Source organism: Diplotaxodon limnothrissa, linkage group LG3, assembly GCF_057381915.1.
Source record: "Diplotaxodon limnothrissa isolate DT_005_m linkage group LG3, D_limnothrissa_male_GT1.1, whole genome shotgun sequence".
NCBI lineage: Eukaryota > Metazoa > Chordata > Actinopteri > Cichliformes > Cichlidae > Diplotaxodon > Diplotaxodon limnothrissa.
Window position 1 is genome coordinate 63963452 of NC_140598.1, and position 16129 is coordinate 63979580.

At 39.2% G+C, this 16129-nt stretch overlaps 1 protein-coding gene across 1 annotated transcript; it reads left to right on the top strand.

Annotated features, from left to right (window-relative positions):
• Nucleotides 1-14644, top strand: nectin4a (nectin cell adhesion molecule 4a). The gene is made up of 11 exons (XM_085351108.1): nt 1-55; nt 4333-4530; nt 5057-5224; nt 6605-6883; nt 7402-7519; nt 11197-11351; nt 11454-11613; nt 11971-12046; nt 12326-12388; nt 13935-14123; nt 14255-14644. Exons 1-11 carry the CDS (start codon nt 1-3, stop codon nt 14642-14644), a joined length of 1851 nt encoding a protein of 616 aa, XP_085207234.1.
• The last annotated feature ends 1485 nt before the right edge of the window (nt 14645-16129 follow it).

Consider the following 16129-nt stretch of genomic DNA (forward strand, 5'->3'; position numbering starts at 1 on the left):
ATGACATCTCTGCTGAACAGACTCTCTCTGTGCCTCTTTGTCCTCCGTGTCTTTGGTAAGATAAGCGCTCATATGAAGTCTGATGAAAATGATATTTAAACATGTTTTGTGTTCTTTTAATACTATATATCTTTATCCCCTGCCTTTACTGACCCCTTTATTGTGCTGTGATTGTTTAATGTGTTGCCTATGCGCCGCTGTACTCCACTATTCGCAGCGATAAAGCAGCTGTGTGTCACACATCAAACGCATCGGAAGTTAAAAAAGGCTTTTTAAAAATATCATGATGCACACTTTGGTTTTCCTGTACCCTATTAAGGCCTAATACAGTATCTGAAGCATATTCATGAGCTATGTTTTGCAACCTCTAAAGGCATAGTCAGTTTTCTCAAGAATACATAGAGGAGGGCTGTTAGGAAACACTCCTGGCTTCTATTTCTGGAAAAACTGGTTGCTGTTGATCAATACGCTTCTTTCTGCAGCATTCATATGAACTCTGTGGATCCTCCTAGTGTGTATGTGTGTGCGCTGCTTAAGTATAAATATGTCATTCAAAAATGTGATGATATGATAAATAATATCCACACAGCCTTCATAAGACTTTCTACTACATATACTTAAACACAACACTCAACGTTATAAAATAATGTTGCTAAATTTACCCAGAAATGCAAATACTCCCATGTTGTCTACAGGTGTTCCGCAAGGCTCTATCCTGGGCCCACTATTCATTTCATATTTAAATACTATGTACAAACATCACTACTCAAATGTATGCAAAACATGTCAGAAGCTGCTGATGCACTTACAAAATACATGTTATACGGGTACTCCAGAGGTCTGAGTGATTTAAACTTTCGCTTAAAGCTCAAAGGGGATAAGGCCTGTGAGTCAGAATCAGTCAGACTGATCTGAGATAGAAGGTAAGGTCATTGTCTGTCACCATCTCACTATTGGCAGTCTGCCCTCATCTACCTACATACATATCTCACCATTGTAGAGATGTAAGATGTGTATGTGATTTAAAGGTAAGAGATCCTGATCCCGATTTCTTATCTTTAAATCACAACAGTGGACACAGGGCTTTGTGTCATGACTCTGAGTACCCTTCCAGTTTCTACTGCATTTTAGTGTGTTTTTTGTGTAATTTATGTGGCTTTTTTGTCTTTGCTTCAGCCATGGACATTTTTGTTTTTAAACAATACATCATAATTTTGCCTGAATCAGTCCTTAAGTTTATAGATTGGTGCTATTATACATCTTTTGTGAGACTTGGGGTGCATGCTTAAAAAACAAAAAACCTAATATTGTATGAGATGAGAACTTTGCAGGTAATTCATGGACAAAAATGACTTGGAAAAAGTTAACATGAACAGATAATGCTACACTAGACTGAAGAAAACCTTTCAATCCCATAAAAGCAGGGTAGGCTGGGCATCATTCCAGTAATGCAGCACAGGCAGATTCCAAAGTAGGTTTAAACATCAGGGTGACACATACACACACACATTCATGGAAAAAAAAACACACCTGTCTGATGAGAAGAGTCATCAGGTCTGCTGGTAAATGCATGATTCACATCGTACCCACCGACATATCTGAACAGATTCTACCACATCAGCTACTGAATCAACGTCCGAACGAAGCCATGAATGAAAATATGAATATTACTAAAAGCTCGAATGAAAACTAACTTATGTGGATAAACTGACTTATTCTAGCTGCTAGAAACCAGCTGAAAAGTTTAAATGAAACAACCAGAGTTTTCAGTTCTTGTTTCCAGATATATATGAGTATTAAAAACAAAACTACACCTTGTAACCTTATTAGGCAAGCAAGCTGTTTTTAGCTTTCAGCCTTTAGATGACAACCGGAAATGGTGGCATCGTAGTATCAATCAACTCCAGCTTGATCTAAGAGCAGCAATATGACAGCAGGCATTGTGCGTATAGGCAAAACTTCCACAAAATTGAATTCAGTTTTATTTTAGCATTGTGCCAAGGTGAACATGCACAAATGCAAAGAAGCATTAAATACAGTTTTAAACCGTGTAACAGTGCGCTGCACATATTGCAGGTAACGTGAAGGATTGTAGTCTGTTGAGAGCAAACAGGTTAGCAAACTGAAAGGAGGAAGGGGAGAAAAGTAAAAAAAAACCAAGATATTTATGTAAACTTGTGGTTTGCACTAAATAATGCTGCTTTGTGACAATGAGACATGTGATACGATGCACTTTGTGTTAACTTTATGTTTTCTGGGGTCCCTTTGTTTGTGTGCAGACACTGAGCATTTAGTTTCTTTGAAAGCTTATCTTGAACAACTAGTTATACGACATATCTTCACTTGTACTGACTCATGCTTATGATATACAGCTTGTTTTCTGTACTAACTCTGTGCCTTCAAACCTCATCCGTTGCCTTTAAACACTGCCATTTTTTAAAACTATGTTGCTGCCAGTCAGACTAGTGCACACCTGTCTCTACCGAAACTCTGCTCCTGAAACACTATATTAATGAAATCATTTTAAATGTTGCTTAGTCCTTCCAGACAGTTTGGCAAAAAGACAAAACTACTATCAGAGCTGCATTAAACCCTGCAGCTTGTTGGCTCAGCTTAACAGAAAAGCGTGACAGTACGAGAAGCAGCTCTGGCTTCCTGTGCTCGGACAAAATAGCCACCCCACATAACCACAGCTTGCTTACTCAAATAATATATAACTCCGGCACAGCCAGGCCACCATTTTCCACACTATTATGCTTTTAATTGAACTGGGACTTTTGACGCACGGCATAAAGCAGCTTCGCAAAGTTACTGTAGAACTGATGCAACTTCGTATTAATGTAAAACTGTATGCTTTTACTTTTCTTTAGGTAGCAAGTTGAAAACAGAAAACAAGTTAAAAGCCTTATCACCACTACAGCACACAAGTTACAGTAGTTACTGGCACATATAACTGAGACTTCTCTTTTTAAAGATACAACACTGTTTAAAAGTGTGATTTCTTTATATTTTGCCAGGAAAATTTAAAATAGATGGAATTATTTATATAGTGTATTTATAGATTTAATAAGAAAAAACTGAGATTGTGTGTTTCTAACAAGCTTTAAAGTCACTATTTGGTCACTTTATTTTTTTTTTTAACACATCCTGAACTCTTTCTTTTCTTCTAATTTTCTGATGTTGTTTTCAGGAATAGTTTTCCAGGCTTCTTGAAGGACATTCAAAACCCTTTTTGCTGCCTTTTGTTTCATCCTCTGTTGAGATGATAGTTCTCCATTGTGTGTTTCTCTATCCAGAAATGCTTTTGCTGCACTCTCAGTGTGTTTGGGATCATGCTGAAAAATGAAGCAATGCCAATCAGACACTTTCCAGATGGTACATTTCTGTATTCATAATTCCATCAGTATTCCCGATCTCCTACATCAGTGGCTGAAATGCAGCCCCAAACCTTGACAGCGGCTCTGCAGTGGTGCACAGATGTTGTACCTCTCTCCTGATGTCCTCTGTACATATTGATCCATCTCTCAGGTCCTATCTCTTCTTTGTTGGACATTTTTCTGTTTCTCATGGATGTGACTTTGAGATTAAGATCAAACAGTTAAGGTTTTCATTTTCATGTTCATCTGCTGTACGTCTTTTTAAACGCCTGCCGCTTGTTCAGTTCACCATTCTGAGATAGGCCAAGATTTCGGCTTCTAGCTCTTCTGGAATCAGCCTGTTGGTGCAGAATTGCAATGAAGCTGTGTTTTCATTTGCATTTTCTGTAGATTCAATTAAAGACATTGGAAAAAAATTCTTTGCTTTTGCCACAGGCTGGGATTAACAAGTTGCTAAAGACACTGTTTAAAATTGTTTTTCTTTGTTATGTTGTGTGTTATTTGTAGAGACAACCCTGGTTCTTCTATTAAGTTAGGTGGCTTCAGTGATTAATAAATTGCTGTTAGTTGTCTTAATGAAGAAACAAAGAAACAAGCATTCCTTTAAAATTGTTATTAATAAGGAGTCAACTGAAAATGATTGAAAAGACAGTCAATGTGCAAAGAAAAAAGAGCTTCAGAAAGCCTGTAGATCACTTCAAAAGAGTCTGGGGTTTGAGCCCAGGCAGAGTCCTTCTGTGAAGAGTTTGCTTGTGTTTTCTGAGTCTCAGGAGTTCCACTTTCTGGTTAAAACTTTTAAAAATGTGGCACTTGTAATGGGATTCTAGTATTTACGACCAGCGTGCCAAGCTCAGTGTCACTGTGTTAGAGATGAACAAGCCACCGTGCCGTCAATTAGCTGCAAGTACTTGATTCTTATATCAGATGAATTTATGGTCCTATCTTTCTCTTCCAGTGACAGTGATAAAAGGAGACTTTGTGGCACCTCCTCCAAACTATTCCTTAACTTCCCTGGCGGAGGAAGAGACCATCCTACCCTGTCGCTACGAGCCAGATGCCGAGAGTACAGTGGTGCAGGTCACCTGGTTTCAGGAGAAACCTGATGGTACCAAGGAGCAGATCATCACCGCACATCATGTAAATGGAAAAACAGGTAACTGGCACTGTGTCTGAGCTCCAGTTCTCTTTCTGCCCTCGACCTTGTCTTTACGTCCTCTGCCAAGTGCTAAAAACTAAATTGTCACATTGAGTTACTTCCCTTTTCCTCACAGTGGGAAATGTTTTCTTTATCAATCCCTCACAAAGTTTCCTTGTATTGCAAGTTAATGCGTCTGTTTTAGCTGACAAGAGTTATTTAGTGGCTTTGTTTCTCCTCCCAGTAAACATATCATGCACCAAGGCTTGAGCTCATAAATGTCTAAAAGCAGTTTGCCAGAGATTTTTATAGTTTGGTGTAATTTTAGGTGATATTGGAGTCTTTGCTCACAGAAGGCATTAGTGCCCACGCCGTAACGTAATTTCAGTTATAAGAGAGGGATTCAGACATGTGTACGGAACTGAAAATGCTAAAAAGAAAGCCTGAGGTTTGTTTGAACTTGCTGGATTTAACTTTCTGTGTGACATCCTTCCTCTTGGGTTCCCTAAACTGTCTTTCTCTTTTTGTCTCTGTCTGTCCTTAGCGTTCGGACCGTGGGCCGATCGCGTAGAGTTTAACAGCAACCAACCCACCAAGGACTCGTCTCTGGTCATCAAGATCACAAAGATCTCTGATGAGGGGAAGTACACCTGCCATGTCAGCACTTTCCCCTTTGGAAACTTTGAGACAGAGTTGTCACTCCTTGTGTATAGTGAGTCCTTCCATCATGACTCTGGCATACAATACACAACAGAAGAGACAATATGTTGTCTTCTCAAGGATGGAAACTAATTCATATTGTCACCAGGTTGTTAGTTTATTAAGGCGTAGCTAATACATGACTAATAATGTAGTAACACAGACAAAATATGAATAACACACTTACTCATGACTGTATTTGTCACTCGATTAAGCATTTGTAGCACCTAATAAGGCATTACAAGTGGTCGTATTTTCAGGTTTTTACATTTAAGGTTGTAACTGAAGTTTATTGTTCAGAAGTATATTTTGTCGTGTTTCCAACGTTCACATTATCTTATCGTCTTACTGTCGATATATGGTTCTACACTTTTGAATTAATAAAACTGATCAAGTGCAAGTAATAATCAGTATATAGAATTTACAAGTGCTTCTAGGATTCAACCTCTAACAACACGTTTCCTCTAGTATGTAGCAAAAGAAGCCTTGATCAGGTTGCACTGAAGATTTTCTGCTTTGGTTTGAATTCAGACCAGAATCTACCTCTTGATTATTTGCTTATAACTCATTAGGAGGCAAATCAACACTAATAACGTTATTATTATAATGGTATCATTAGTGTTAACTGCATTATTCGACAGCAAAATCAGTCATCATCAGCTCTACTTAACTCTGAAGAAAATTGTTTTTACTGCCTACAATAATTGATATTTGGTGATATAGCTTCATTTTTGTCCCTCTTTACTTTACCACACATGGAAAGTCTGACCGTGACAGCAGCAGCAAGATCCCACAGTACTGAACAGATATGGCACTGATTAAAATAGATACAGTATCAAGAGGATGTGGGGTGGAGGAAGGTTGCTTGCATAAGCTTTAAGAAACTGTAGGCAGGTTAAAGCACTTTAAATAAATGGCTTTACATGAGATTTGCTCAGTAGTAAATCAGCTGAGATGTCAACACTGAGATCAGCTGTTATCAGCTGATCTAACAAGACTGCAGACTTAAATGAACTCTGACTGCCTGAAAAAAAAACTATGCTCACTTAATTTTATTACCCTGAAAGCATTCAAATCTTATTTGAGCTTTAAATATTTAAGCATAAGCAGTTATTGCTGTTGTTACCATAAAGTTGTTTAATACTGATAAGTGAGGAAAGAAAGAAACTATGTATCTTATTTCTTCTCTAAAAACGTGGCCACACGCTCTTCTAATTAGTGAGCAAACTTTTGCTGCGACCCGCATGTTGCATAAGACCAGACACGCTTACTTAGAAAGACCTTTAAATATCTGTTTAAGTGTACAGCTGCCTTCAACACTGGCTGCTGAGTGTGTTGATCTAACCATCATTATCTCCTCCCTGATCAAACACTGTAACCACCCCTCTTCCAGCTCATCCCATTTCCACAGTGGACTCTGTGACTGTGGTGGAGGGACAGGAATTCAGCCAGGTTGCTACCTGCCGCTCCGTAGCCCGACCCCTGCCTCAGCTCTCCTGGGACACCGAACTGAACGGGAAGTCGATCAATCGCACCTCAGACACCGGGGCAGTCTCCTCTCACTTCTCCCTGTATCCCCTGAGAGGCATGAATGGAAAGAAGTTGGACTGCCTGGTTTGGCATCCGACTTACTCGGAACCCCGCAGGTTAAAAAACCAGCTGGTAGTGCACTGTGAGTTTCCCTCCACATTACACCCAAACTGGACTATGTTTTAAAAATCAAAAGAGTTGAGATGATCCAGTAGTGCAGAAATGAGACACATTTAAATCATGAAAAACACAAGCATACGTAGAGTTAAAGCAGTAATAGGACCGATGTTCTCACTTCCTGTTTTTATCACTGTTGTGATCCCTTCAGAGTCACAAGAGACTTTCTGAACACTGTGTTGCTACACACGTTTCTCTCCATATTAGCAAGTCTAGCTCACACTACCTACATTTTATATCTATAAAACTCTCTTCACCTTTCATTTTCAAGATGAAGAGTGTGTTAAATATACATAAAAAATAGTAGTACTTCCCCTCCTTAATTTTTAATGCATTATCATTCACAATACCTTACACTGACGTTAAGCCGTGGCAGTGATTTTAACTATTTGTAAAATGTTGCATTCATATTCGCATCAGCTGTAAGTCTGATTATTCCATCTCAAAGCGTTAAAGTTGGTAAATTATTATCCTTTCTCTCAGATCCGCCGCACGCAGAGGTATCTGGCTACAATGGAAACTGGTATGTGGGTCTGGAGAATGCTGCCCTGAGTTGCGTGAGTGGAGGAAACCCCAAACCACACGTCTTCACCTGGATCAGGTATGGTAGGATCCACCTATCTCTCCGGGTGTCTGCTGTTTGTATGACTAACTGTCTGGTCATGGTTACTTTAATCAGAAGTGCCAGTTGTGATGCCAGTTTTGTGTCCCATGATTTCACCACTTTAATTTAACGTTTGGTGAAAGCAAATTCAGGTCATCACCAACTTACAGTTACTTTATTACTTATTAATTATGTATTAGTTACTATTACATACAGCAAGTCTTGTTGGAAAATGCTTCGTAGAAGCAACAGTCACTGTTGTTTACACATTAGGAGTTTACTTAAACACACAGAAAGACACCAGACAATATGATTAAACTTACAAAACTTTTAATTACTACTGTAATACTCTTATGCTGGGTACACACTGCACTGCATGTGCACAAGTGCATACATGGCAAAATGAAAGAGGAATGGTGACACCACTGTGAATAGGTGAAACTGTGAACTGGAGTTACACAATGCCGGCAGTAGACTACACATCACGGTAGTTTCTTGTCTTTTGACATTCTTTTCATGGAAATGTGTAGCTAGTGCTTCCTCCCCAATAATTCCTGCGTACTTATGTTATTAAATCTAATGTCTGTGTCTAATTTATGAATTTATGGAAACTAACCCTGAATTTCCAGTTAAATGGACTAAAATCAACTTAAATATTGTATATTTTACATATCTAAAATATACAGTTCATGCACTTACATTTGAATTATATTTAAATATTGTGGTGATATCATTAGCATCAGTGTTTTTGCATTGATAATTGTGAAGGCCTTACATGAAATCCTCATAGTGTGCTTTTGCCATCATACATCTGTCAAATTTATTCCAGCACTTCACACAGCTAACAGATTTTAGCTGTGTGAAGTGATTTTTTTTTGCGAGTAACACAAAAGCACAAAGTTGCAAAAGCAAGTGAGCAAGTTAAAGAATTTGAAGAAAAGCTATCTGGAGCATGTGCAGACTGATATTAATCTTTAATAGGGCTGTCAAAATTCAGAGCAAACAAAAGAACTGCTGTATAATGCCCTCCGCTATCTTAGTTTAATTGGTTACATGACTGCATCATATGACTAACATGCGTCATTGTTTTAGAAAGTCTGCGTTTTTGAGTGTCCACACTGCGACGCAATAGCACCGTTTCCAAATGTATGCGTTTTCGAGAGCGTTTTCAAAATGCTGCGTTTTCCATCAGCAAAAACGCCGTCTCAGTGTGGACGGGAGGCCAAAACGGAGAGAAAATGATGCGTTTTCAAACAAAAACGCATTAGTGTGGACGTAGTCTTAACCAAACAACCTCATTTCACTGTCACTTCCTGCTTCTGCGGCCTCAATGGAAGGCTGGAAGGCAGCTCATTCAGGAGAAGCCCTGCTTTCAGCCAGCTGAGGGTTTGACTCAGGTGTTTCAGTTCTTCTGCTTGAGTCACCAGCTGTCATTTTAAGCTGTTTGTTTCAATGCATTAATATATTCTCAGGGTGTGGTGTAGCTAGAAAAAATGCAGGCCTTGAAAAGCTGGAAGAGGAATGGCACCGATTAAATCTAGGCATGTGACAGTTAGGCTTTCACGGGGGAAAAACACGCAGAAAATATGTTTATCTATCTGAAGTTTTTGAAAGAAACAACAAGAAAAAGAGCAAATGTTTGGTTATGTCTTCGCTGTTTTGACAGAAAGTAAAGCATCTAATACTTTTTTTTAAATAGTTATCAAAACAGGAACATACCTTATGAAAGGAGGTTTTGTGAGTAAAGATTAAGAGGCACACACCGTGTATACACGCTTACAGACTTATGAATGACTGTGTATGCACGTGCACACACACACACACACACACACACACACACACACACACACACACACACACACACACACACACACACACACACACACACACACGCACACACTGGGAAAACCTGTTAGTAAATGGCGGCAGGTGAAGTAATAGCTGCTGTCACAGTGTCATGTTCCGGCTTGTGCCGAGAGCAGACAGATGAGACAGTTTCACACGAAGGAGGGAGCAGGAGGGGGATGAGAAGTAAAAGGGAAAGGGATGAGCAATAATCAGAAGTTAACTAGTAGGAGCAGGTAGGCAGGGGTGGAGGGTGGAGGAAAAGGAAGCAGCGTGAGATCTGTGTGAGATGTTATCATGAAAATGTGTTGCATATGTGGTACAAGTATATGGTTCCTCCTTTCTGCTTAAAAGAAACGACTCTGTGAAACAAGAGTTCTATGCAACACACTTATGACATCTCTAATATAGATTACATTATAGAGTGGCCTCTATACAAAAGAAGATGTATTTCTGAGAATGTTCAAGTTGTGTCCTTTTTTAACTGTATGTAAAAGATGCAACCACGTCACCCAGTAGTTTCGGGGCTTTGCACTTTGAAGCCTCGTTGTTTGTCTTTTGGTCTCTATCGCGCTACTTTATTGGATCTAGAAGTAACCATTTTTGCGAGATAAATTATTATTTCATACTAGGACGCTTGGCTAGCAAGCTGCATTCATAAACTGTTCCGGTACAATGTACAGACAGATCCCTGCTAACTAATTTGGGTATTTTAACATGGTTGTCTGTGGGGAATAAGTTCTCTCTGTGGCTGCATTTCTCAGCCCCACAGGTAGCTGTTTGATTTTTGACATGATACAGTAGATAAACAATGTGTTCAGCTACTATATCATTAAGTTCTCTTCTAGAAGGTACAGAAGTATAATTAGTGTTGCTGGTGGATGGGGTGTTCAATTTTCTTTAAGATCTTGTGGAATTGATTGTTATCATTATGCGAGCATGCCATGTCCCACTGAATTATTATCTAAATAATACGAGGCTGCAAGCTATGAAAGAGTCTTTACTATAAAAGATGGTATAAGGTACACCAAAGTCACCCATTGCTTTCAGGTGGCTGTACGTTGAAGCCTTGGCATTATTTATTTATTTATTGCTATCATTTGTTTACAGCCATTATTCAGCATCTTAGGACCGGAGGGTGGAGTGACAGTTATCAGCTAATGCTAGCAAGCTTGTTAACCATTTATATCCCATAGCTGTTGTGGCTAGCTAGCGTGTTTCTACTACTGTTTTTGTATGTACACACTATATTAACGAAGATTAATATGGAAGTAAATCAGTAATAAGAAAAACAAATATTTGACAAATACTTTGTGATATTTTCGCTTTTTGTCCCCGAGTTACCTCAAACACTCCAGCTGGCTTTTATCTAGTGAGTCTAGGCTGTCGGATCACTGCTTAACTTATAATGCTGGGGGTGGAGCATCCACTTTGCAGGAGGTTATAAATCTTTGTGAGAGGAGTCTGATACAGGTCGATTAGTCAGCGAAACTCACTTCTGCATGATGACAGTGATAAGCACTTCTGTTTTTGCTCTTGCTATAAGCCGGTGTCACTGAACTTTCTTTGAAGTGGATCTAACATTGTTAGCGACTCGGACACTCAGCAAATAAACTCTAATTTATCTCATTTATTGGAGCGAAACTGCATTTTTTTTAGGACACTTGAGCCTAATAGGGTAAACATGTTTGTATGGGCTCTCTCTGGGTTCTTATCTGTTAGCCTTCAAACAGACTGACAACCTGTCCAGAGAGTTCAAGATTGAAGGTGACATTAATTGGTGTGGATTGACTGTGATGTAGTATTGTCTGTGTACGTTCTCTCTACAGGAAGGATGGAAAATTGCCGAAAGGCGTCATCGAACACCCGAATGGAACGCTAGCTTTTGGGCGACCCCTTAACCTTTCAGATGCGGGCACTTATCAGTGTGTGGCAACGAATAAAGTGGGAGTTGGAAAGACAGAGGTGGAGATTAATGTGGAAGGTAGATGGCAGCAGTATCAACATACTTCTCAAAGTAATATAAACTATGTGTATAGAAGTGGATATCCGTTTAATTCTAATCTTTCTAACTCTACCTTCACAGAAATTGCCCCGAAGCCGAGAGGTGTTGAAAAGGAGCTGATGTTCATTGTGGGGGGCGTGGCCATTGGGCTCCTGGTCTTGTTGCTCACCATCATCATTGCTGTCACATGTTACCACAAGCGCAAGAACAAGAAGCTAAAGAGACAGCTGACTGAGAAAAAGTATGAGATAATGTGATGTTTAATTAAGATGCGAAAAGATGAGATGAATTAATAATATCCGCAGGCTGAGAAGAATATATATAAAAATGGGGCAAATCACAGCTATTAAGAATATTCCAGCTGACAGATACAACAGCGGAGCGTGTAAAATTAGAGGAGCATAAAGTGTAAAATGCACAGGCTAAATGACTCTGTGTGGGGGACTTGTAAATTAACAGCAGGCACAAATATGCATGAAATCTAAATTTCAAAAATGAAGCTTTAGCATAACTTGAGCTGCCAGAGAATAACACACGTGGCATTATAAGCCTCAGTGCCATTTACAAATTAATTTTTCTCTCTTTTTTTTTCTCACAGGGAGGAAATACACACTCTCACAAGACAAGCCTCTATCAGGAGAATGAACTCCACGAGTACAGACACCAGGAGAACGGTACGTTTGCATGATTATTCTCTCACACTGCTCAGCACTGATCCAAATCAGTGGACCACTTGTATCACACAAACCTGTTTTCAACGTTCAGATTTCACTCTGACTAACTCCAAATACTTCAATATAACCACCGGCATCTGTTAGTCGCAACAGATAAATATTCATATCTTCTATCAATAATACCATCAGTTTTAAAGTAATCAAAGCATAGTATGGTAAGGTTTGAATGCACAGATTTTTTCACGATTTAGAATTTTGTTGTGTTTCTTTTGATTGCAGACAGAGGAAAACATCCCTCTGAGGGTGGAGGGAACACTGAGGAACAGCCTGTCTTCCCTTGGGGTCAGTCTACGTATCCATATAAATCTGCATGCAGGGCCAGGGCCCGGGACTGAGGCTTTACTAGCCAGATGCCAGATGGCTAAGTTCTGACTTTCAACATTTCGAATCTGCATGTAGTGCATCACAGCTCTTTTTCTCTTTCTCTTTTAACATCTCTGTTCCTCTCAATGGGCCCTAAAGTTCATGCTGAGAATTAGGCCAGACATTAGGCTGTTTTAAACTACAACCAACTACAACTGCAAGCCAGCAGCTCTAATTGGTGAAGTATAATGTAGCGTGGTGCAATTGGGAGGTTAGAAACTTTGTTACTGTGGACAGATGAATTTCCTCCTTTAGATAAGGTATAAAGCAAACAAAATTGAGGGGAGAAGAAGTTTGGGTTCACGTGTTTATACTTCTTGTCCTCATGCTCATTTTTATTTGATGCTTAGTTGGTTTTCTAGGCTGATAATAAGTCCATGATTTGGCCTTTACAACTTTATCAGAAGAGCAAAAATAGTGGCTGATTCTTTTAAAGAGAGTTAAAATGACAATGTTTAGCTCAGACATATGTCACTATGTAATGTGGTGTTAAGAGTCAGTAGTTACCTTTCACATTTTAGTGAGATCAGACTGGTTTAATAGTGCTCTGTTTCCTGAGCTAAATTACTGCTGGTTGTAGCTCCTGTAATTAGCATGAAGACATGGGAGTGGCAGGCTTTTATGTTTCAGGAAGAATACGCTGTAGCATATTTCCCAAAACAACAGAAAACCCATTTAATTTCATCTGTAGTGTCATCAAATGCAGCTTACTGAGAAAAGAAAAGTAACATTTTGTATGTGGCTATTCCCATTTTTTTGTCTTTTACAGCCCAACGTTTAGGCCCAAAAAGCTACTTTTTAAAGCTTTCATTGCCTAATTGTATGTCAGGCCTGATTCAATCAGGACCTGGAGTGAAGTTTGGGGCCTAAAATTAAATCCCTTATATCTAATATATTATCCTTTTTTTATATATATTATCCTTATATATTATCCAATACTGTCCTCCGAATTTCTTGGAAACGGTGACTAATTTAATGCAAATAAATAACAGACTATTTTCCATTAAAACTGAATGTATTTTATTATTATTATTATTTTTTTTTAATTATTTTTAACATAACTAATTATGCCATTTTTTTATTTATTTATTTAACATCAAACTATTGGCATCAATATTATGTCAACTCCTTTTTGGAAGACTTTATTGAAGACTTCCAGGTTTAGCTTTATAATGGTTAAAGGGATATTACACAGTAATACCAATTTTTTCATCTGTCAGCAAGACAGCACATTTCCCCAGTTAATGCTAAGCTATTGTTTTAAAACCACTTTTTTTTTAATATACATGTAAGTAAATGATCTAACTATAATCAGGGATTCTTTAAAAAATGTGTTTTTTATGTGAATTTGGGGAGAATGTTTGTAGCAATTCTGTTGTTTTGAGCATAGAATTGCTACAATCTATGCACCTAATCAGTGTGTCGAATAATAGTTACTAGTGTTTTGTTTCCATGCCATAAACAGGAGCAGCCTCACTGCCGTGACAGCCGATCTACTATCTCAGGCAGTCGGGGAGGAGGAATTGCGTATGACTCTCTGGGCAGACCAGCCATATACAACAACTCCCGGAGGGGGAGAGAAAGGCCTCTGGACAGAGACGAGGAAAGCCGTCTCAGAGTGGAGAGATATGTGAAAAACAGCTCTTTATCTTTGGTAAGTGTGTCTTAGTGTGCGTGTCAAGGCTTGAGTTCGCCAAACTGTGGAATGCCTCGGCTCCATATTACTAACCACTGCATAGTTAACCTGATGATGATGCAATCAAAATCTGTTCTGTGTCTTTGTAGCCGGAAACTCACTACCACGCTCCTCTCACGCAAATGCCTCAGAGAATGCAAACGCCCGACTTTCTGAGGTCGATGAACGGCAGCCCCATTGTCCCACTGGATGTGGGTTTGCGACTGGGAAGCATCACCAAAAATCACCAACACCCTCCCGTGAGCAGCACCTGCCCACCCATAAGGGACGACGATGATGAAGTGGACGAAGGGCTGGGCGGTCCTGCCAGTCAAGAGCAACCTTTTGATCAAGACAGCGAGACGAACAGCTCTCAGGTGTCTGAGGGTCACAGCGTGCCCTGCCACCCCAGTAATGGCCTGTTAAAATACAAAAGGATCCCAAGCCCCCATCCGGTCAATCCCCACGCCTCTATAATCCACAAGGCTCAAATAGTTTAACAGCTGGTGAGAAAATAATACGTGAAACTACAGAACTGCACCGCTTTTGTGGATGCGGTTGACTCCAAAGCATCTTTAGGGCATTTCTTATTGCTGCCTGCTGTTTGGGTGTATTCCCCAAATGTTTGCAGAGCTACTGGAAACCAAAGACAATATCACACATTTTCCAGTGCAGCAAATTCAGCATCATCACCGATGATATTCCTTTCTGAGCTTTCACAACACAGCTGTTGCTCTAACCAGCTGCAGGTGAATGCAGCTGCCCGAGCTTATGAGGGGATATCGAAAGCACTTGTTGTGGAAAAAACAGGAAATACAGGAGGAGTAAACAAGGGTGTGGGAAAGTCGGTAAATCTAAAAAGGAGATTGCAAGAGATTGTGGTGAGTGTAAGAGTAACTGCCTGTGTTACATTCTCTTACACAACATTGGTTGGGACCTGATCCAGATTTTTTTGGCTTGTTCATCTCTGGCCACACCTGCAACCTCCATACCTTCATATTGTCTTACTGTCCTGCCGCCGTAGGCACTGAGACAGTTTGAATCAGATGAAACCTTAATACCAAAACAAGATTAATGTCCCTTACATGTAGTGATCTGTAAATCTGTACAAATACACGAGTGATCTCCCTTTTCTTAAAAAAACAAAGAACAAAAAAACCAAACAAAGAAAACTACAAACGCCTTTGAAATGGAGCTGTAATACTTAAATCTGAAGTAACAAAGACACAGCATAGTAACAACAACAAATAAAATGTGCTGCATCCATCTGCCAGGTCACGCATCCTTCTGCCTCAGTGGCCTCTTTCACATGCACATAGTACATGTGTACTGCAAACATACTGATGTATACATATATAAGATTAGAGATGAAAAAGCATATACGAAGCATGCACACTTAATACATTAGAGTGCATTTATGTTCAGTCTGTCGATGTTTACACACACAGTATGAATGTCAACGTCAATGGAATCTGGAAAAGCTGCCAAACATTTGGAAAACATAGTTAGAATTGATCAGAGTCTGTAAGTATTCCTGGATTCTCACAAAGCAGATCATAGAAATGAAAAAAAGGTTGCCACACATGGACTTTCTGTACAGTTTGGAACATTTCCTCCAAAAGAGGACCGTGTCTTTCCAAAAGGAGTTTCACAGGGACATGTTACAGCCTTTGATTGCAGCATAAAAGCCAAACATGTATTGTTTATCTGTGTACACATTTTTAAAAAAAATATCTGTTATGAGTATTGGGGAAAATGTGCCAAAGGGAAAACATGAAAAAAAAAAACAGGTTTGCTATTCTGACAAATATGAAGTATTATATTGTTTGTTACATACATTTTATTGTACAATTGTATAATTGTATTGTTTCCTTTTTGTTATGTTATCTGCTGTAAATACGACTTTTTTCCGAGACACTTGTCTGATGTTGTTTTAGTTGTGTAAAAAGTGTGCTGGGACAGTTTGTGGCAAACTTAAAGTGATG

Excerpts from the sequence above, each read along its gene's own strand:
- nectin4a (XM_085351108.1), top strand. The coding sequence starts at position 1 with ATGACATCTCTGCTGAACAGACTCTCTCTGTGCCTCTTTGTCCTCCGT. Across the intron at positions 4,531-5,056 it reads TCATGTAAATGGAAAAACAG|CGTTCGGACCGTGGGCCGAT; the intron begins GTAACTGGCACT and ends GTCTGTCCTTAG. Across the intron at positions 11,614-11,970 it reads AGACAGCTGACTGAGAAAAA|GGAGGAAATACACACTCTCA; the intron begins GTATGAGATAAT and ends TTTTTCTCACAG.